Source organism: Gopherus flavomarginatus, chromosome 3 (assembly GCF_025201925.1).
Source record: "Gopherus flavomarginatus isolate rGopFla2 chromosome 3, rGopFla2.mat.asm, whole genome shotgun sequence".
NCBI lineage: Eukaryota > Metazoa > Chordata > Testudines > Testudinidae > Gopherus > Gopherus flavomarginatus.
The window spans coordinates 122,405,196-122,426,429 of NC_066619.1; the positions used below are offsets into that span (position 1 = coordinate 122,405,196).

At 42.1% G+C, this 21,234-nt stretch overlaps 1 protein-coding gene across 5 annotated transcripts in view; it reads left to right on the forward strand.

The window, feature by feature from the left end:
- SNX30 (sorting nexin family member 30) overlaps window positions 1–21,234 on the forward strand; it is a 67,063-nt gene that overhangs the window by 35,731 nt on the left and 10,098 nt on the right. For all 5 annotated transcript variants that reach the window (XR_007772997.1, XM_050943137.1, XM_050943138.1 and 2 more), the window contains 5 exons: window positions 1,284–1,442; window positions 2,586–2,781; window positions 4,217–4,416; window positions 10,430–10,516; window positions 19,119–19,271. Coding sequence is in view for 4 of the 5 variants with exons in the window: in XM_050943137.1 (XP_050799094.1) it covers window positions 1,284–1,442; window positions 2,586–2,781; window positions 4,217–4,416; window positions 10,430–10,516; window positions 19,119–19,271 (795 nt within the window). In the remaining variant the exon portion in view is untranslated. The remainder of the gene's footprint in view (window positions 1–1,283; window positions 1,443–2,585; window positions 2,782–4,216; window positions 4,417–10,429; window positions 10,517–19,118; window positions 19,272–21,234) is intronic.

A 21,234-nucleotide genomic window follows, 5' to 3' on the forward strand; every position in this document is an offset into this window, starting at 1 on the left:
AAATGATCAAATTAATGCTTCCTTCAATTGCAGGCATGGTATCTAGAGGAGTGCCAAACCCTTGATTAGTATTTGGCTTTGGTCACTGCTTCTATTCATGCTAATCTGAATGGGAGGGTGAAAATGTGATTAGATGTTAATGCAGCTGTACTGTAGCTTGTGGCATTTTCCCTCTCTCTCAGTGCAGAAGGCTAAGTGAATTACCCAAGGTCCTGCTGCCTCTACCAGACCACAGTTCCCCACAGATGTAAAGCTTTTGCTGCATATTATGTAAATATAAACCCTAATTAATGGGAAATGAAACAGATGGCCAGTTCATGTTCCAGAATTAGTCATTCCAGAGCTTGTGATGGATATCTACTGCAGGGGGTTAGTGCTCTTCACCCATCATGTTGAGGGAGGAGTTGAGCACTAGGGCATTGCAGATGTGTACAAGTGGAAAAGAACAGGCCCAATTGGCAGGCACTACTTTAAAGAAAAACATATCCCATACTTAACTTTCACTTTCGTTGGCAATGACCTCACACTTTACCATGGTACAGGCCTGATCTTCCAATGGGGCATCTACCTGGCCTTCGTTCAGTTGCATATGTTCTCTTAACAGTAGGAAGAAGAGAAGCTTAGAGGTTTTACCTTCAGCTTCTCTAGAGATGGTTGAGCCTAGAAGCTCAAGTAAGTGTCTTTGAACTGGTAAACTACTTTGTCACAATTTTTAAAGGAAAAAATGCTTGCAGAAGTCTACTGCTTCTTCCAACCCACTCTGAAGGATTTGAACTTTCAGATGGTTTTCCAAACTTTTTTAGGGTTTACCTGAAACGTCTTAGTAATGAGCTGGTACAGGAAGGCATCTCTATTCAGAGCAGTGCTTAAGCATGGGCAGAAGTCCCATTGAGGTGAATGAGATTTAAGTACATAAAGTTAAGCATGTGTTTAAGTGCTTTCCTGAATTGAGGCCTAAATGCAGGTAAACTGGGTACAGTAGAGGGAAGTTTTATTCCCTGGTCCACTCCACCCCAATATGAACTACATTTGTAATGTCTCTATGGGCCAGTTTTTTTTTCTGCTATATTGATGTGACTTTGGAATGACACCACTGAGTTAAATTGAATTAGTCCAGATTTATTTCAGGATAACTCAAAGAAAATGCAGTTCCAATTAACAGCGTCTCTGTTTACTTGTGTCAAGACTGAACTAGCTAATTAATGGAAACAAGGAAGTATTAGCAAAAGCAGTTGGCTTTTATTCTACTGAAAACAGAGTGTCTCTCCGCCTTTTTTTCACAGCCTCTTCCTGAGAAATTTGTGATGAAGGGAGTTGTCGATCGCTTTTCTGAAGAATTTGTGGAGACGAGGAGGAAAGCTTTAGATAAATTCTTGAAAAGGATTGCAGATCATCCAGTACTTTCTTTCAATGAACATTTCAATGTGTTTCTCACAGCAAAGGTAAGCATATGAACTTAAACATACAAAACCTAAAGAGATCCGAGAAACACGAGCTGTTGTTGAAAATTAACATGATAAATGAGACTAAAGATGAGAAACACAACACATCATGTTAGGCCTAGGACAAGTCCATGCTCAGCATAGCAGAGAGAGCTGCTGCAGATGCAAGGGCAGCTGTAAATAACCTTTCTGCCTTCCCTCTATGGACGTTCGCCCCTATGAGCTGCTCTAGCTTTGCGGGCTATTACATCAGTAAGGATCTCCCAGTGTGCTCTGGCCCTGTTTATTTCACACCCCTGTGTTTATAGGCAGGATTCCTCTTCTGCAAGGGTGTGGGGCTGAGGGTCTGGCTAACTCTCTTCAAAAGCATCTAACACCAAATGGTTATTAACAGTGGCAAAAGTGTGTGTTTTTATATATACAATATAAAAGTTGCACTTACGTTCTCTGTGGTGTGCAAATATGCCACCTATGCAGGAACTGTTGTGAAAAGGAAGGGGTTCATCCACAGAGGTGTGGGTGATGGAAGTCTGCCTGTTGGCACTTTGGCTCCTGGGAATGGGGCACACTTACTGTACCCCTGAGTCATCCATGAACAGAGACCTCTCAGACCTTTTTACTTTTAAACACTGTTTTTTAGTGTCTCAATCCCTCCACCAATACATTGTTTTCCAGCTTTCTGGCCCCTTCTCTAAAGGTTGGGGGTGTGTTTGGGGTGTGTGTGTGTGCGTGTGATGGGTGCTGTGGTGTCTTTACTCAAGCTGCTCCTCATGTCAGGCTCTCCTCGCCGCCTCTCTCTTCCCCCTTCATTCTTGAACACTTCCTATGTTCTCTTTAAGCTTCCTTCCTGCTAATAGGCAGAGTAGCTCGGTAACTTCCTAACCCTTGCTACCCTAATGTACAAGAGGGTGGCAAGGCTGTAAAATATCCCATTGTTTGCAGATGTCTGATGCACTCTGTGTGCCTAGCTTTATGTGAGAAGCAGAGGTGAGCTTTTGAATCAAGTCCTGCATCTAAATCCTAACAGCCTGCTTTCAGAAACTTTCTCTGCTGTGCTCAAATTGAAGCATGACTCTTTAGACCGGGGGTGGTACTTTTTTTTTTTTTTCTACATGCAAACAATATATTTCTTGTCATTGCCAGGATCTTAATGCCTATAAAAAACAAGGAATGGCATTGCTCTCCAAGATGGGAGAGTCTGTAAAATATGTCACAGGCGCTTATAAACTCAGAAGTCGACCGTTGGAGTTTGCAGCCATCGGAGACTACCTAGATACATTTGTTCTCAAGCTTGGAACCATTGATAGAATAGCACAGCGGATTATCAAGGAGGAACTGGGTAAGAACTCTGGATATTTCATTGTGCAGATGTCTTGCACACCACAAGCTTCGTACGAGGCAGTACACTGGTGGTACTGCTGGACTTACCTGCATTCAGTGATTCTGGCCTATTTTTTTTTAAAGTGGGTGCATCACAAGGAGGATTCTGTGAAGACTCGTGTCATTTTATGACAGTTGTATAATGCGTATGAGTTGGGTACTTGTTAAGGTGCATGCAAAAGGGGGTATTGTGTTGATTCCCAGCGTTTTTTAACTCTGTTGGATCGCCTTTAAGTGTTAGAAGAGCAGATTATTCTGTTTCTCAGCAATAAACAACAAAACAGAGTAGGGTAAATAATGAAGAGTTCATCTCTTGCAGTCCACCAAATTAAATATAATTGCTGACCCCAATGTCTAATTCCAGGATTAGACAGCTAGAATCTATAGACTTTGAGAAATCTCTACTCCAGTATACTCTGATGTACTCGTACTTGGTTGTCTCAAGCTTCTTTGACAGGACTAACTAGAGCCTATTACAGATCAGCTAAAATTCTCATTTTAGGCTGTGAAGGGAAAGAAAGCTCAGGGATCGGAAACCTTTGGCATGTGGCCTGCCAGGGTAAGCATCGTGGCAGGCCAGGCCAATTTGTTTACCTGCTGCGTCTGCAGGTTCAGCCGATCGTGGCTCCCATTGGCTGTGGTTCGCCATCCCAGGCCAGTGGGGACTGTGAGAAGCCATGGCCAGCACATCCCTTGGCCTCTGTAGTTTCCAGCAGCCCCCATTGGGCTGGAGCGGCGAACCGCGGCCAGTGGGAGCTGCGATCGGCCAAACCTGCTGACAGGGCAGGTAAAGCAGCCCGCCCCACCACGGTGCTTGGCACACGGCCCACCAGGGTAAAGGTTGCCGATCTCTGCCCTAGCTTCTGCATAGGTTACATATAGAAGCTCATACAGTAGCTCTTGCCTGGCCTAATACTATAGAAGCAGTAAAACAGGAGGAATCCTACATACTTTGGTCTCCTTACACCTTGCTCTCACTAATACTATCCCATCTTGATTACTGGAGTTCTTTACTACCAGTTCAGATCAGACTTTTGGGCTTTGTGTGATTCTGTTTTGCTGCTTTGAGGAAAGCAGCTAATCTAATGCAAGCACTGATAAACCTGACCTCTGTCTGAAGAGGCTTGGTGGGTAATGGGGATTAATATCCATTTTATGTTCACTGGGAAAGAAGGGTGCTTTGTAAAGTCTAGAGTTTTTCTGGTAAAATCTGCCTTACTTACCACTGCTCTGCATCTGGTTGCATGCATCGATTGATGGTAGTGAGCTGATTAGCCCTTTGAAACGTTTGAGTGGAGTATGATGGTTAAATCAACATTTCTGCTTTTTTAAACCAAATTGCCTAGAACGTCACTGTAGAACTCAAATTTGTTTCCTGTTAATGTCTCTTCCAGAATACCTTGTGGAACTGCGAGAATATGGACCAGTTTACTCCACCTGGGGTGGGTTAGAAATGGAGCTAGCAGAACCCCTGGAAGGAGTGTCTGCCTGTATTGGGAACTGCTGTACCGCTCTTGAGGAACTGAGTGATGACATGACAGAGGACTTCCTGCCTGTACTCAGAGAGTACAGCCTGTACTCAGAGTCCATGAAGGTAACGGACCATTTGGCAGAATTCCACAAGTGTTCAGAAGCTGGGAGTGGAATAAGGATAGAGAAACTTAACCATCAAGTGTCATCTCGTAGGGATTGTTTCTCCTAATAAAGATAAGCTTTTTATTCGTAGTGGTTTTTAACCAGGATCAGACAAATGTTATGCACATAAAAATATTAAATTTGTTTCAGTATTTTTCTGCCTAAACAGATGTAATGTGCATTTGATCTAAATTTTAGAATTGTTCTGTTGGTAATGGCAATGTTCTTGTCTTTCAACATGCTGTGCTTTTTAGGAGTCAAATTTGAGTCTTGGAGAGCCCTATCTAAAACTGTTCTTATGAAAGCCCGATACTACCAAAACATGTTACTAAAATCTGTGACTGTGATAAGCTGGACTCTGCATGGAACCTTCTTACAAATCTATCTCCCTTGGGTGTCTAGCATTTAAATTCTGTGAACCAAAACAGTGACATAACTTTTAAGTAATCGTGTTCAATGACCTAGCTTTGGTGTGGCTTTTTTTTTTTCCCCCTTACAAAACCAGGAACATCTTGGATAAAATCCTAGCATACTACTTGGGCATGGTACAAATCTGCATGCATGTTCTGTACAGAATGTGCCTCTTTAGTGAATAAGAGCATTGCAGTCTGTTCAATATGCAAAATCAGTTAATAGGCATTGTTTTTGTGCTTTAAATTATTCTTAAGTCTCACTTGGGATATTAAGGAGTTAATTGATACCCTCACTAAAACTCTCTGTCATGTGCTTGTGCTCCTGCATTACAAGTACATTTCTTTCTGTTCAGATTTGAGGCACGTATTAGGTTTTTTGTTCAATGAAGCATGCAAAAATTAATTGGGTTAATCATGTTGAGTGCTGAAATTAATCACTCTGGTTTTGGCTTGTTTGAGTCTGGGGCAAAGCTTTGCAGAACACAAGCCAACATAGATGCAGAGCATGACACTTTCAAACAAGAGGTGGAAGTAGAAGAAGACAGTCTTTTCTCGTCTAGAGAGAGCAGCTGTGGTGAGCCCTTAACCAGGCAATGATATGCTTATCCATTATATGTATTTCAGTTGCTGGTTCTGGAATTACAATCCTCCTTCAAAATGTTTTAAGTTCTAGGACTTTGTGAGGACAAAGTAGAAACACTAAAAACTGAATTTTAGTCCTTTTCCATCTTTTTCTTTTAAAAGTAAAACCTGTATGCAAGCTATCTAATGAAAAATTTAATTACATCTGTTAGTTGGAGCACAGTATTTTAGTACAACAAGGCGAAGGTCTGACTTCAATCCACAAAACCTTGGAAGAAAATTCCTTTCCTATTGAGTGGTGAATCTCTCACTCTAAAAAAGAGTTAGAAAGATGGTGGTGATTGTAATAGCAGTTTAAATACTTACTTTACAATCTGCTGTACATGAAGGCATGAGACCTCTTCCAAAGAGCTTGGTGTTTCTTCAGGTCAAAGTCAAGGATGGAAAAACCATCTGTAGATGGCAACTTCCTACTTCAAATAGCTTCGGCTGGGAGTGTCATCATGCTCTGCTTATACCCAAAACCAGGCACCAGTGTGTCATGATGGCATGTTTGCCTTCTCCACCGGACTGCTTCATGAAGCATGTAGGAGTGGGAAGCTAGTGATCACAGGAGAGGACTATTAAAGTACGAGAAACAAACTTTAAACTTTTTAGTCTCTTTGCACCGCTCATCTCAAAACCTCAAAGTTCCTTACAAGTTCTCCACCTTTTGTCCTTAATTTGCAGATAGTGGAACTTAGCCACAGAGAGGTTAGGCAACTGCCCAAGGTCAACCAGAGAGTTGGTGGGATTGTCAGGAATAGGGCCTGTCAAACGAAGTCCAGTCTTTGTTCTATAAACACTAGTCTTCCACATTCTAAAGCACCTTGCTTCCATGACTAAATGTGTTCTGTTGTAACATGAAAATTTTGTAGATAACTTGGTAGCCTTAGAGGTTTGTATTTTCTGTCTTAAATCTTATGGTTAAATCCAAACCTTTAATTTTTTTAACCTGGTTTTGCTTCTCTTCGTCTTTGCCTCCTACATGTTACTCACTTGTGCCTTAGTCAAAGGACTACCCATAAAATGACAACCTTTTAAACTCCTATTAGTACCAAAGCAATCGTGCATCAGAGCCATCCGTATCTGGCTGAGAAGTGTGGGTCAGTCTCCCTTTGGAACTGCTCGGATCTTTTATCTTGAATTGGTGGACAGGGACTGCTGTCTGGTGAAGTGAGGCATGCCACTGCACATGTGCAAAGCTCCAAGCGTAGAGGTTCTGTTAGCCCAGTGGTTCCCAAACTTTAACAACCTGTGAACCCCTTTCACTAAAATGTCAAGTCTCACGAACCCCCTCTTAAAATTAATATTTCCAGGGATTTTCTCCTTTACCTGAGTATAAATTATAAAAGCAGTGATCTTGGAAATACAGTTTGTTTTTATGACATGCTTATTACATGCTATTATTTATTATTATAGTATTTTAATTAGTTATGAAAATGGCAACACTATTCCAAGATCTCACTTTCGTAGCTTGTATCACTTTGAATAACCCTCTTATAAGACAAGGCTGCTATGTTTCATCAAGGAGTATCAGATGTGAAACAGCAGGAAGGTATTTAAGAAGCCAGCTCAGAGTGACTCCTATACAAGCATTCAGGTCTTGAGCAGTCCAGGCAAACAACTCACATTATAACAAAGCTTAAACTTGTTGTTCATAATCATTTTAAAAACAACACTAGCTGCCTATTTATTTAATTTTAAAAACAGCAAAAAAAAATCCACCTCTTTCCATTTCTTAAGGGAGTCTTGAAGTTTAAATCTCCTCAGTGTGATAGATACGCTTGCTTTGATCTGCTTAGCTCTTGGAAGTCCAGGGGTTCTGGGCTGCTGGCCCCGTGCTGCCCGGGGTCCCTCAGGACAGCTCTGTCTGCCATTCAGGAATTTTTTCTTGAGAACCCCCTGTAACATTTCACAAACCCCAGTTTGGGAGCCACTGTGTTAGCCTGATCATATCTAACAATTGAAAAGGAGACTTGCTGCTAGGAATTGTAACAGAGTAGTAGGAGCATGTGAAAACATTGACTATAAGCATACACCAGGCTTTTGTTAACAATTGGTCCTGATTTGAGCAGGGAGTTGGACTAGATGACCTCCTGAGGCCCCTTCCAACCCTAATAGTCTATGATTATTTTGCTATAGGGAAGTCTGTCAGGTGCCCTTCGCTTATAGCTGCTCTTATTCAGTTTTAACCCGGACTAAATGACTAAACTTTAATTAGAGGAGAGATTGTTCTTTAGGGCACCCTCCTAGCTGGAGCTGAATAGTTCCTGAGTCTTTGAGAACTAGAAGAACTAGTTGTTTGACACAAGACCTCAAAGATCTGGAGAGCAATGAGGATGTTTAGGAGGCTTGTGTTTAAAACAGTTGCCATATTTGGAATGTCCCAGCAGTAACTGAACAATCATGGTAAAGCTCTTCTCGTAAATAGAAGCAGCTAACCTGCCTTGCTTTCTGATTGCAGATATGCTATATTCCATGGGGAAGTGCATGTGAAGGGTAAGAAACCCTGTAATATGTAATTTATACTGACTGCTGTTAAAATGTTGGGATTAAACAAAGGCATATTGGCAGCATTAGTACATGCCGTCCCCAACTGTGTGCTTGGGTATTGGGTAAATGGCATAGCTCTAAAATAGCATTATAAATATTTAAAGTACCTGATGGTTTAAAAAAAAAATTCCATGATTGAGTCAGATAAACAGATATGTCATGGGAATGAGTGTTTGAAAAGACCTTCTCTAGGATGTCTGAACAGTTGTTTGTGAACCTCCTGGGGTGTGCTCTGGATTGAGTGAGTGGAAAGCCACATATAGGTCTGGAAGCTGTGGACCAAGGTAAAGAATATTATTATTTCAGTACGTAAAAAACATTTGAAAGACCTCCTAGAAGGGGAAGGGACCTATGCCAGCATTGCCTTCTATCCTTTGAGTATGGCCTAGCACAGGACCAGGAGTCAATTTGGGTTATGTTCCCAAATCTGCCACTGATGTGCTGTGTGCCTTGAGCAAGTCCCTGAGCTGCAAGTGCCTCGGTTTCCCCACATTATTAAATAAGATCCCTATTTCACCGGAATGTTGTGCAAATAAGTGTGGTGTACTCTTGGATCCTTGGCTGGAAGGTGGTCAAGTAGGAAATTCCCAGCAACTGTAAAAAAGAATGCTAAGTATTTTGGGCCATAGCTGAGAACAGATAACACGGTGATGCTAAAGAAATTCCTCTTTCTCCTGTACCTTTATTTGGTGGGATGTTTTGCATTTTTTTCTTTATCTGCTGGAAAAATATTAACTGGCACCCAGACCTGTGCAGTCAGTTAGCGTATGCTTCTGACTACATTGTTTTTCTTTTCTCTCCCTCCTTCACCCCCGAAGTATCAATACTCTCCAATCACTTTTCCTATGAATCTGCTTTACTGATACAGTGCCTGTTAATCACTGGACCTTGCTGGTACAGGTCCAACTTACTTGACTGGTTCCAAACATCTGTACCCATGCTGTGTGCTGGCCAGTTACTACAAGGCAACTATTAATTAAAAAAAATCCTCAGTAAGATTTACTTTCTCCCAATATCCCTTTTTTACGTGAGCGGAAATACCTGTTAAATACCAGTCATGCTTTTGGGGCACTACAAATCTCAAACAACTGCAGGGAAAAATTTCACCTAGTGTCCTATTGAGAACTGATGTCTCTCAATTTGCTGCAGGCAAATGTAGTCAATAACATGCTTAATTTTAGAAACCGGAACTAAAGGGTTTTTGATGTATCAAACTTTCTCTCCTTTATTGCCCCCTATGTCCTGGGGGAGATTGTGTGGTATCCTCTCTGGAGCAGAGATATTGTCCTCCTTTGTCATGCTCAACTCTGAGTATGTGCTTGGCATTTAAAAGAAGTATAGTCCTGGAGGTTACAGTACTGGGATGTTAGTCTTTAGGAACATGAATCCTCCTCCGCTATGCTTCAAACTGAAAAAACCAGACTCTGGTAATATTGGTTGATTCTTCATGTTTCTTAGTCTCCCAGGGCATCAATTACTCCCCTCCCAAGCAAAAATTTTTACAAGTCATTGCCCAGTATGGATGTCATGTTTAATACAGCAAGCAACAGCTACCATAGACAGAGACACAACTACTTCTCTATGACAAACCTCTATGTAATTGGTTACTCCTTAGTCTTGTTAATATTGTAACTATCCTTACTGGATATCTTGTACTGGTTGTAAAGTAAAATTAGCTGTTTTCTAACTTTATTAATATATCTGGAGATCCTTATTCAGTGACGGCTAGTCAGTTAGAAAGCATAAACTTCAGTCATTCAAAAATTGAACGTTTCATATAGAAAAGTGGGAACCTTTTTCACCATCACATAATGCAAAAACAAGGGAGAGGAGGATTTTGTCTAAAATTGACCTTTAGTCTGAGACTCAGCATGGAAATTCATTTCAAAAGGACTTTTCAGCAAGCTATGAGTGGATGGGCTGTAGTAGAAATTCATAGCTTTAGGAGCAATGTTGCCTACCAACTCATTCCTTCCTTTGTTGCTTGGGCACCTTGGAAAGCTTTACAAATTAACCCTCTCAGTGTTAATGTTTATCCTTGTCATCCTTTTCATCTTCAGGAGAAGATCAGTGACTTGCCAAAGGTCACAATGAAGTCGTTTGCAAAGCTTGGAGTTTTGACTTTCTCTATTCAACAGCTACAGACGTCATCTGACATCTGCTCACAGGCTAAAGCATTCAGCCTTGAGTATTTAATTTTTTATTCAAAAGCTTCTTCATAGACTCCTGTAAAACAGGAATGGCCTCTGAAAGGCAGACCTGTGACTTCAGTGGCACTTCAGTTGCTGAATCCAGTCTGCAGCTATTGTGGGGTGAGGAGGAAGGGGGAGTCAAAATTTTGTACATTTTCAGTCTTATGATTTCGGATTTTTTCTTTCCTAGAACGTACTAAAGAAAAGAGACCAAGTTCAAGCAGAGTATGAAGCGAAATTGGAAGCTGTAGCTTTGAAAAAAGAAGACCGCCCCAAGGTTAGCATTTGAAACCACTTCATAAAACTAGTGGCATATGTCATTCAGTCCCTCTCAACTGAACACTCTCTGGAGAAATGGAGATGATTTTTATGTTTCTAGATCTGTGTTCAGTCTCGTGCCTTTGCAGCAAAAAAAAAAAAAAAAAAGCAGTGCACGGCAGAGCAATGTCTTGTCACATAGCTGCAAGCTGGCTTTAGAAGGCGAGCCAAGGAGAATGCGTTAACAGCCAAATTCAGTGTAGAAAGGAGTAAGAGTAAGGGGAAGATGAGTTGAGTTAGAAATACTTTATAACTACAGATATACCACTGCAGCAAATGGAATTCCTTGGCTGTTCCACATGGGTGACACTTTGTCCCACTATAACGCCTAGCTGCTATAGGTCTGATCCGAAGCCAATGGAAAGACTCCCATTGATTTCAGTGGACTTCAGATCAGGCCCTTTAAGAACAAATGATCTTTCTTATGTTAGTGAGGTGCATCCCTTGCTGCCTTCAGGACAAGTTGCTTCCTAGTTTCGATGTAAAACCCAACCAAGATTAGCTACTATTTGGTATTGCTTTACCTGCTTGCTACACATACAGATACCTAACGGTGGAAACAGATGCACACATAGCAAGCAGGTAAAATTAGGGTGACCAGATGGCACATGTGAAAAATCAGGACAGGGGATGGGGGCATAATCGGTGCCTATAGAAGAAAAAGCCCCAAATATCAAGACTGTCCCTATAAAATCGGGATATCTGGTCATCCTAGGTAAAATCAACTCCAAATAGTAATCAGTCTGTCTTGGGTTTTGCATTGAGACCATGCAGCAACTTGACATAACCTGCATAGCATTTCTGTGTAATAACATAATGCTTCCTACAAGTTGTATTTTGTGAATTATGGCAGCAACGTCCATCATGAGCATAATACACTAAATGTCTCCTTCCCAATCTGCTCATGCTTTGACTTTTTTTCCTCCCTCTATCTTCTCTCACAGTCTTTCTGCCTCTGAATCTTGAGGAGCAGAAACTGAAGAAACTTAACTCAAGCTCCCTCATTTAAGAGCTTTACATAATTATCCCTCACTACTTTAAATTTTAATTGAAGGATCTTATTAGCACTTGGCTGGGAAACACTGATTCAAGGTGGCTTCCTCCACCTTCAGTGTTCCTCACTGTGCCTAGGGTTTGCAGCCCATTTAGTGGACGGAGTGCCCATAGAGTTGCTGCTTTAACACAAGCAATTCTTAATTTACGTTGGACACGTGTGTCCTTCAGTAGAAAAACAGCCACTTCCACTTATGCTATATAGGATTTGAGACATTCAGTGCTGAAGAGTTTAATACAACATTGTGTTTTTAGTAGCTACTTTCATTATCTTGGCCCTTTCGCGTTTTCCAAAATAGCAAAGTTTTTTGCTTCCCTTTAAATGGTGACCGCTTACAAATTTAACTTAACAACTTTCCAGCTAGACTTGTGCAAAAGCCTTCCAACACAATGAGATCATCCTAGTTTGTTTCCTTAAGCACTCAAGTACAGCTGAGCAAATGGACATTCTAACATTTTCTGTTCAAACAATGCTGCCGGTGCTTCCTAGAACCTGGGACAAGTTGGAAGTTTTTTAAATTAAGTCTTCTAAACCTTTGAAACAATTTTAAAATGAAAAAGCTGATTAGCAATCACTGCTATACTGGGCAAGGTTATCATTTGATCTCCTGGCTTTGTCTTGCTTTCACTGAACTCTTTTAGCTGTTTGCATGGTCTAATGCAGGGGTTCTCAAACTGGGGGTCGGGACCCCCTCAGGGGGGTCGCAAGGTTACTACATAGGGGGTCATGAGCTGTCAGCCCCTACCCCAGACCCCGCTTTGCACCCAATATTTATAATAGTGTTAAATATATTAAAAAGTGTTTTTAATTTATATGTGGGGTTCACACTCAGGCTTATGTGAAAGGGGTCGTCAGTACAAAAAGAATCACTGGTCTAATGGAATGTAGAAACCAAACAAAAAAACAGGCCAGAAGAACTGGACTTTGCAGTGAGTTGCCACATTGCAGTTGTTCTGTTCTGTTCTGTTTGTTTTTGGATTTGTTGAAGTTAATATGTCAACAAGATAATTCTGTCAAAAATCTTTCTGGTGGTCTAGTCGAAGTTTATTTGCTGGTGATTAAGAAGGATCCAGGAAATATTTTCTCTCCTTCACCACTGGAGGGCATTCTAGGATTTGCTGTACTTCATAACCTGACCTGATTCCCAACAGACTCTTGAGTCCATGTCCAAATTCTAACAGCAATATGCCTTGATAGTCTTTTTTTAATTATTTAAGCTTAACAAGTGTGTATGTATTATATCAGATTCTGTGATTAAAATAATTCTAGTATTTAAGCCAGCAGATACTAAATCAGGATATACTTTGCTTAACTTCAGATAGTCCTCATATGTATCCAATATAATTGTATTTGGTGTGGCAGTCCATTTGCTATCTCTGCAGTGTTTTGCCTTCAGAAGTCACAGGTATAGAAGGATCTCTCCCATTCTCTCCTAACTTGGCTCTGGGATTCAGTATTAGAAACATTGTATGTATTGAAATCTCTATTACTAATGTAATAGAAGTAAAATAATAAACTCTTAACTAAAGGGACTTAATGAGCACTAAGCACCAATTGTGGCATCTGGCTTTCTCCCAAAGCTTAGAGGCACAATGAATCTGTGGGAACAGTAAATAGTCTGATTATACAGAACTTCTGGTTGAATTCAAGAAAGCAGACTTGAGTTTTCACATATTATTGGCAATGTAAACTGAATTGCACATAGTCAAAGTACACCCATAAGAAGGAAATGCAAATTCCCATCCTTGAGTAGCTCGCAATGGGTTAGTCCAGGGATCGGCAACCTTTTCAGAAGTGCTGTGCCGAATCTTCATGTATTCACTCTAATTTAAGGTTTTGCGTGCCAGTGATACATTTTAACATTTTTAGAAGTTCTCTTTCTATAAGTCTATAATATAGAACTAAACTATTGTTGTATGTAAAGTAAATAAGGCTTTTAAAATGTTTAAGAAGCTTCATTTAAAATTAAATTAAAATGCAGAGCCCCCCAGACCAGTAATCAGGACCTGGGCAGTGTGAGTGCCACTGAAAATCAGCTTGCATGCTGCCTTTGGCACACGTGCCATAGATTGCCTACCCCTGGATTAGTCCCTAATCAGTGATCATACGTGCATGGGACTTTTAGCCTTTATTCTGATTTTTTTTGTTTTCTATCTCTTAAGGACTAAACCTACTGCCAAATTCATTACACATTAATGAAGTGCACTATAGAGAGCTAGACAAAATCATCAGTGTCCATTGCTGCATAAATGGAATTCTAGACATGGTACCAATTCTACACCCAAAGTCCTAAGGTTACAGAGAGTATGTAGAGTAGGGATTTATTCATACAACTTCCATTAGTGCTTAAATCATCTTCACTATCTAATGAAGAATATCAGCTATATTTTTGATCACTCAACTGGATACACATTTCCACTTTCCTCATTCCACATATACTTAATGTCAGAGTTTGTCACAGCAGCACATTTCTTCTTTCCCCATGATGGTATCTCTGCTGCCAGAATTAAAAGGCTTAAATCAATAGTTGGTTGAATTACCTCATTTTTAGGTTAATGAAAATTTTAAAATACTGAAGCTCTACTCCCATCTTGAATTAGAACAAGATTACTGAAAGCAGATGCATGTAAAAACTAATTCACAGCTATGTCAGTTGGCTTCCTTGCAGTGGGTTAAAATATTCAGGGGCCAAAAGGACACATTGTAATTTAAGTCCCAAATTGGACCCAGTTTTATTCTCTTGCATTCACAAATTCAGATAACATTTTGGTGGTTTTTGCCTGTCCTGGCTGTATGTTCGAGTTACTGTCCTCTACTGGACGCACACCCTTCTTGCCTGGCCTTCACGAGATGGAGTCTGTCTTCCAGGCTAAGCACCTCAGCTCCCATTGACTTCAACAGGAGCTGCAGGTGTTTGGTATCTCTGGAAAACCAAGGGTAAAACCTTGATCCCACTGAAATAAACAGAAGTTGACTTCAGTGGGGCCAGGTGTACCTGCAAAAATTATACACTGGTCCATGTATCTCATCCCCATCCATAATCTCTACCAACCTACAGTTAATGGAGAACAGCTTTTCGGTCAGCCCATAGAGTTTTTGGCTATGATCCCTGATGTAGAGCACGCATGGCTTAGCTGGTGACCTTCGGTGTGTATTTGCCACCAGGGATTTGTTATGGGACAGGGATTCCCTTGAACCTCTGGGTTGCAAGACCCTCTAGAGGAAGGGGCTGGTGGTAGGCTCACCAACAGGTCTTTCAGTGGAGTTTTGATAACCTTCCCTATTTCTCCTTTTCATTTAGGGGGGAAAAAATATGTATACAGCCCTTATGGTTTCAGAGATCCCTGCCTGAATCTATGGGCAGCCTGAAATAAAAGATCTGAGGCGTTAATTGTCACACCAACCTCCGTCACAGCGATGTCCATTCAGTGGCAATGGACTTGGACTTTTTTTCCTAGTATGCCTTGAAATTTGGTCAATGTTGTCTCGTCTCTGTCTTGGGTCTGCCTACAGCTGCATCTTGCCCTTCCCTCAGGGGTGTTAATCGTGTTTCATAGTATGCTCCCTGCACTGTTCATGAAGCGAGGTGGCAGGCTGGTATTCTCCACTCTTCCCCCTTTGTATCTGTCCCTCTGGTGGGCTCAGATCCACGCATGTGTCAAAATGCTTGTTAGCTATTGTGATATCTCTAAGGCATTCTCAGTAGCTGGCAAAGAATTCTGGGGTTTGTATATGGTCACTAAAAGAGAGAAGCACTAAAGCAAGAATTAGTGTTACAAAAGAAATCCACTGAATTTCCCCAAAAACATGTGGGTTCACAAAATCAGAAGTCTGTTTTACTAAATGGCAACACTATAATCATGAAGTCCTCCAAGAGTCAGACTTGCTATCACTGTGAACGGTGAAATCAGACAAGCCACATGTAACTGGGGAGACACTGATTGTGCCCCATCTTAAATGTTCTGTTGGGATCTACCAATCAAATAGAAATACAGTCTCTGCACCAACAGTTCCTCTTCCAAGTTCAAGTGTGGCTTTCATGTAGCAAAGTTCAGAATCCCATGCCTGAGCTCAGAACGCATGAGATCTCCTTGCTGACATGGCTCTGCTCCCGCAGAATATTTCACTGACCAGCACTGGCTTGCTCTGAATGCTTCTCTCCAGGGAGGGACTGAATATGATGTGGATTCTCAAGGGGTGCAAACAAGTGTAAAAGTGCTCCTGAACCGTGTTGAAAGAGCTATATCTCAGGGGGCTTGGGAGCATTACTCAGGGTATGTCTGTGCTGCGAAGTTGTCTAACAAAACTTTTTTGTCTTTCACGAGTACTTTAAAAAAAAAAGTTGCTGATGCAAGTGGCAGTGTGAATGCGGCTTTGTCGGCAGGAGCACTCTCCTGCCGACAAAGCTAACGCCGCTCACGGGGCTGAAAGTATTTTGTTGGCAAAAGCATAGGTGCCGACTCCATGGGTGCTCAGGGGCTGGAACACCCCCGGGGAAAAATTGGTGGGTGTTAAGCACCCACCGGCAGCCAAGCTAAAAGCTGCCTGGTGTAGACAAGTCCTCAGCGTTTGAGAAGCAAAGTATGCTCCCCCTCTGCCCCCACCTCTTTTCCCCAGAGGGGAAGCTGAAATGGGCTGTGACCTGCCCTAGGCCAGAGGGGGATGTCGCTGTCAGATGTGGTCTAAGCACAAGATTGGGAAACAGGAACTCATTGGAGTTCTAATCTCGGCTCTGTCAGCAGGCAAGCATTCTGCCTGCACGACCTCACAATAACTAGCGTTCCTAGGCTCAGTGAATTCCGATAAGGAAAGCATTCCTTGTAATCTTCCGGAGGGGTTCAAACAGGTGACAAACATTTTGAAGTAACAGAAAATGCAATGTCTCCTTTGCTACTTAGAACGTAAGTGAGGGCTAGAAAATAAACACTTACAGGGCAGATGTAGATACTGTGCTTTCTTGCCCTGTGCTTATCAAAATACAGCACTACTTGATTGTAGGGTAGGTTAGACATTGCACACTGATGATAAACTCATTTTCTTGATCAAATATTTAAACGTGTACGAAGAACTCCAACTTGGAGCAGGAGCTGGTTGCAGAAATTATTTGCTGGACCGTCTCTACATGGGAGCTTGCCCTGGCTTATAAACCTACCTTTTTCGAATGAATGTAGTCAAATCAGTACAAGTCAGTATGTAGACAAGACCATTGGTAGTAGATTTTAAAGTGTTGCTTGATACTAAAATCCTAAAAAATCATGATTACTAAATGGCTTTTATATTGATCCATAAATGGTAGACATAGTTCAACAGTAAAACTGAGCCATTGGAATTCAGCTGAGTTGCTGCAGAATTAAGTTTCCCTTTCCTTGCAGCTCTGTCTCCTGTTCAGAAGGGACATGGCTCTCCCTCAAGTATCAAACTCCAGTATAATCCTGGCAGTTACCAGTTTAGAGGAAGCTGACAGATGTGAGCCTCCTAAGATAGAAGTGTATCTTCCTGCAGAGACCAAAATGAGCCTTGTTGTTGAGACAGTATTTCTGTTTTGGTGTCCTGAATATTGTACTCTGGAACGGTCATGGCTTATGCTACACACCTTCAAGTGGGCTCTGCAGAAGTGCCTAGTGTTCGGTTAATGGCTCTCACTGAAGTCAATGATAAGATTCCCATTGCCTGCAGAGAACAGAGTTGGCCTAGCCAGCAATGAGTACTTCTGAGAATTCCAGCCTTTGTCCCTTTATTAGTTGGCTAGGGATCAGGTTGATGAGAGGCTGCTCTTCAGAGGAGCTGAGCACCCACATCTTCATTTGACTTCATTCAGAGTTTCCATCTCCTCTGAAAATTGGGCCTTTTGGCCCTTGTTCTGCCAGTTGCTGAAGTGATTAGCAACTTAGGAGATATTTCTGTCTAGCTGCCCTAGGTATTTCTAATGTGCCTATTGCTGTAGCTGGCTTTTCTGGCTATCTGCCCTCTTCATTTCTGCATACAGAGCCAGGTTTGTTGGGAGTGGTGTGCACTCAAGTCACTGCAATCTGTGATGCAAAGAATTTCCAGTGTAATTTATGCTTGTTTTTTAGTGCTGTTCCTGGGATCAGTGGACCTTAATGCAGATAGTGGAACCTGGAATGTTAAGGTCTTCACTTAAAATGCTGCATTGGCACAGCTGCACCACTGCAGCACTTTAATGAAGACGCAGTCCCATCGGGGTAGTTAATCCAGATCCGCAAGAGGCAGTAGCTATGTCAGCAGGAGAGCTTCTCCTGTCGACCCAGCTCTGTCTATACTGGCGCTTAGGTTGGTATAACTAGGTCGCTCCAGGGTGTAGATTTTTCACATGCCTGAGATGTAGGTATATCAAAATAATTCTGTAGTGTAGGCCTGCCCTCGGTCTCTTATATGTACAGTTTGTTCCAGACTTGTGCCTTGTCTGGCCCTCAACTTCTGCCTTCGTAACTGCACATTGGATGTGCTACAGAGCAGCCTACTTGTAATTGTACCTCTTAATGCACTGGTCACTAAGCAGACAGTATGTATGCACCCAGAATTCTTAGTTGCTGCTTTTGGATATAGGCAGGAATACCGTACATCTGGACTATTCATCTGGAGCTACATTAGTATATGTAGCCTCAAGGTATTAAAAGGAATATTTAAACAGACAATCCTTTTTGAGAGAGATCTTCAGATTTTGTATGGAATTGTCAGACATGGAAAATCAAGGGGGTGGCTTACCCTCTGTAAAGAACTAACATTGCTGAGAGATAAGGTTGATCTCTTTTCAAGGAATTTTTCTCATGAGGCTTAAGTGCTGTTTGTTTTACTTGTGTCAAATTCCCCTAGAACTTGCTGTCTATTGATGCTGTGTACGCTGGTGCTTGCAGGGGCCCCATCTCTGCCCTGTGTGCTAGGTGCGGAACAGACAAAGTTCCTGCCCCAAAGATCGTACAGTCAGACACTCGAGAGAGAAGGTAGAGGAAAAGAAGCACTGTCACCATTGCCCAGATGGGGAGCTGAGGGACAGTCTTGCCCAAGGCCACAGTCGGTCTGTGACAGAGCCAAAAATTGAACCCAGATGTCCAGAGTTCTAGTCTCTAGTGCTTGAAGCACAAGACCATCTTTCCATTCACTGTAGCTTGACTTGGCCTAGCTTTGTGCCTGGCGCCAACTAAAACTTAGGGAGTGTGGAGACACACAAAGCAACCTACAGTTTCCCAAACTACTCTGGATGGAGTAAATTTGGGTGCAGGTGAGGATTTGGCTCTACCTGTTGCTTTTTTCTTCTGCTCCTTTCAGTAACTAAAAATGTCGTGTGTGTGTGTGTGTGTGTGAGAGACAGAAGGTAAGGGGAAGGATGAAGTGACACTAATATATTTTTATTCATAATTTTTTACCTGTTTAACATGATCTGGATAATTCAAATTTATTAAATGAAGGGACACACATGATTGGGTGGGAGGGGGACCATTATTCCCAATAGCCATTATCTTGTTGAAAAATCTGCTTCTTGCTTCAGGTGCCAGCAGATGTTGAAAAATGTCAGGACCGAGTGGAATGCTTCAATGCTGACCTGAAAGCCGACATGGAGAGATGGCAGAACAACAAGCGCCAAGATTTTAGGCAGCTGCTTATGGGAATGGCCGATAAAAACATCCAATACTATGAGAAGGTATTGCCCTGAGCTGCAGCCACAGTGGACGATCTCATACAAATCCCTTTGAGTGACTTACAGTCAGGGATGGCTTTCCAAAATTGCAAACCCTGCATTGCAGTAAAGAACTAGTGCTCAGTGTGAGGACTTCACATCAGGTGTTTAAGGTTTTTAGGTTAGCTGCCGAATCAGTAAAGGCTTTTGATCAGCCTGTGGCTTCCACAGAAAGTTTCCGGTATTACCACTTCATTATGGCTTGAGCTGTAAATCATTAGACAGTGGCTAAATGTAATGGGGCAATGGAGTTACACAGGGGAAGGAGTTAATCCAGTAATTGACGTTTTCTACCTGATGGAGATTTTTTTCACCATCCCTTATGTTTTGCCCCCTTTTTGTCTGAACCTGATGCTGCTAGACTTGTCTGACAAGCAGGAGCATGTATACCAGGTGCTGCCCCTGCCGCCAGGTTAACTTGGTCCTGCATATACTTACTGTTGAGCTTATTAGAGTAAGGAAAGAGTCTGTGCCCCGTTCTGCTTCCGACGTTCACTGAGTCACTGGAGCAAGAGCCAAATATGCTAGATGGTCCTATGGGAGGATTCCTTATATGTTAAGGAAATGGAGGTTGTGGAATAACAATCTTAATTTTACCCTTGTGCATCATGATTAACTTCTGGCTACTTGATGTACTGTTTCTGAAATCCAATATTCTTTTCCCCTGCAGCCGATGCTGCATGTGTAGCATAATTTGCCACGGTAAACGGTCTCTTGTTATATAAGGTCATTGATTCATCCTCATTGTTATGAGATTACTATGAGGTGAATGTGGGCGCACAGCTTTTTGAAAAATCACACTCGAGTAGGTATCAAGAGTTCATTGTTAAACTGGAATGATGTATCTAGCAGAGTCTGTCCTGCGTCCAGTACTAGTCAACACTTTAATCAGTGACTTGGATAATGGAGTGAAGAGTACATTTAAAATTTGTGGCTTTCACTAAACTCGAAGATATTGCAAGCGCTTGAGGACAGGATTAGAATTCAAAGAGATGTTGATAAATTGGAGACTTAGGGTACGTCTACACTACAGAATTATTCCGATTTTACATAAACCGGTTTTGTAAAACAGACTGTATAAAGTAGAGTGCACGTGGCCACACTAAGCACATTAATTCGGCAGTGTGCGTCCATGTACTGAGGCTAGCATCGATTTCCGGAGCGTTGCACTGTGGGTAGCTATCCCATAGTTCCCGCAGTCTCCCCCACCCATTGGAATTCTGGGTTGAGATCCCAATGCATGATGGTGCAAAAACAGTGCCGCGAGTGATTCTGGGTAAATGTCGTCACTCATTCCTTCCTCCATGAAAGCAACGGCAGGCAATCATGTCGCGCCCTTTTTCCCTGGATTGCCCTGGCAGATGCCATAGCATGGCAACCATGGAGCCCATTTTGCCTTTTTTCACTGTCACCGTGTGTGTTCTGGATGCTGCTGACAGAGGCGGTATTGCACTGCTACACAACAGCATTCATTTGCCATTGCAAGGTAGCAGAGATGGTTACCAGTCGTTCTGTACCGTCTGCTGCTGTCATGGGTGCTCCTGGCTGGCTTTAGCTGAGGTTGGCCGGGGATGCAAAGACAAAAGTGGGAATGACTTCCCGAGACAATTCCCTCCTTTATGGTTTATCTAAAAATAGTCAGTCCTGTCTGGAATATGGGACAAGTGTACTAGAGAACCAGTGTATCAGAGAACCAGAGAGCACAGCTGCTCCATGTCAGGTCCCGCAGAAATGATGAGCTGCATGCCATTCATGGGGGTGCCCCTGCAACAACCCCACCCATTGATTCCCTTCTCCCCCAACCTTTCTGGGCTACTGTGGCAGTGTCCCCCCATTTGTGTGATTGAAGTAATAAAGAATGCAGGAATAAGAAACACTGACTTTTTAGTGAGATAAAATGAGGGGGGCAGCCTCCAGCTGCTATGAT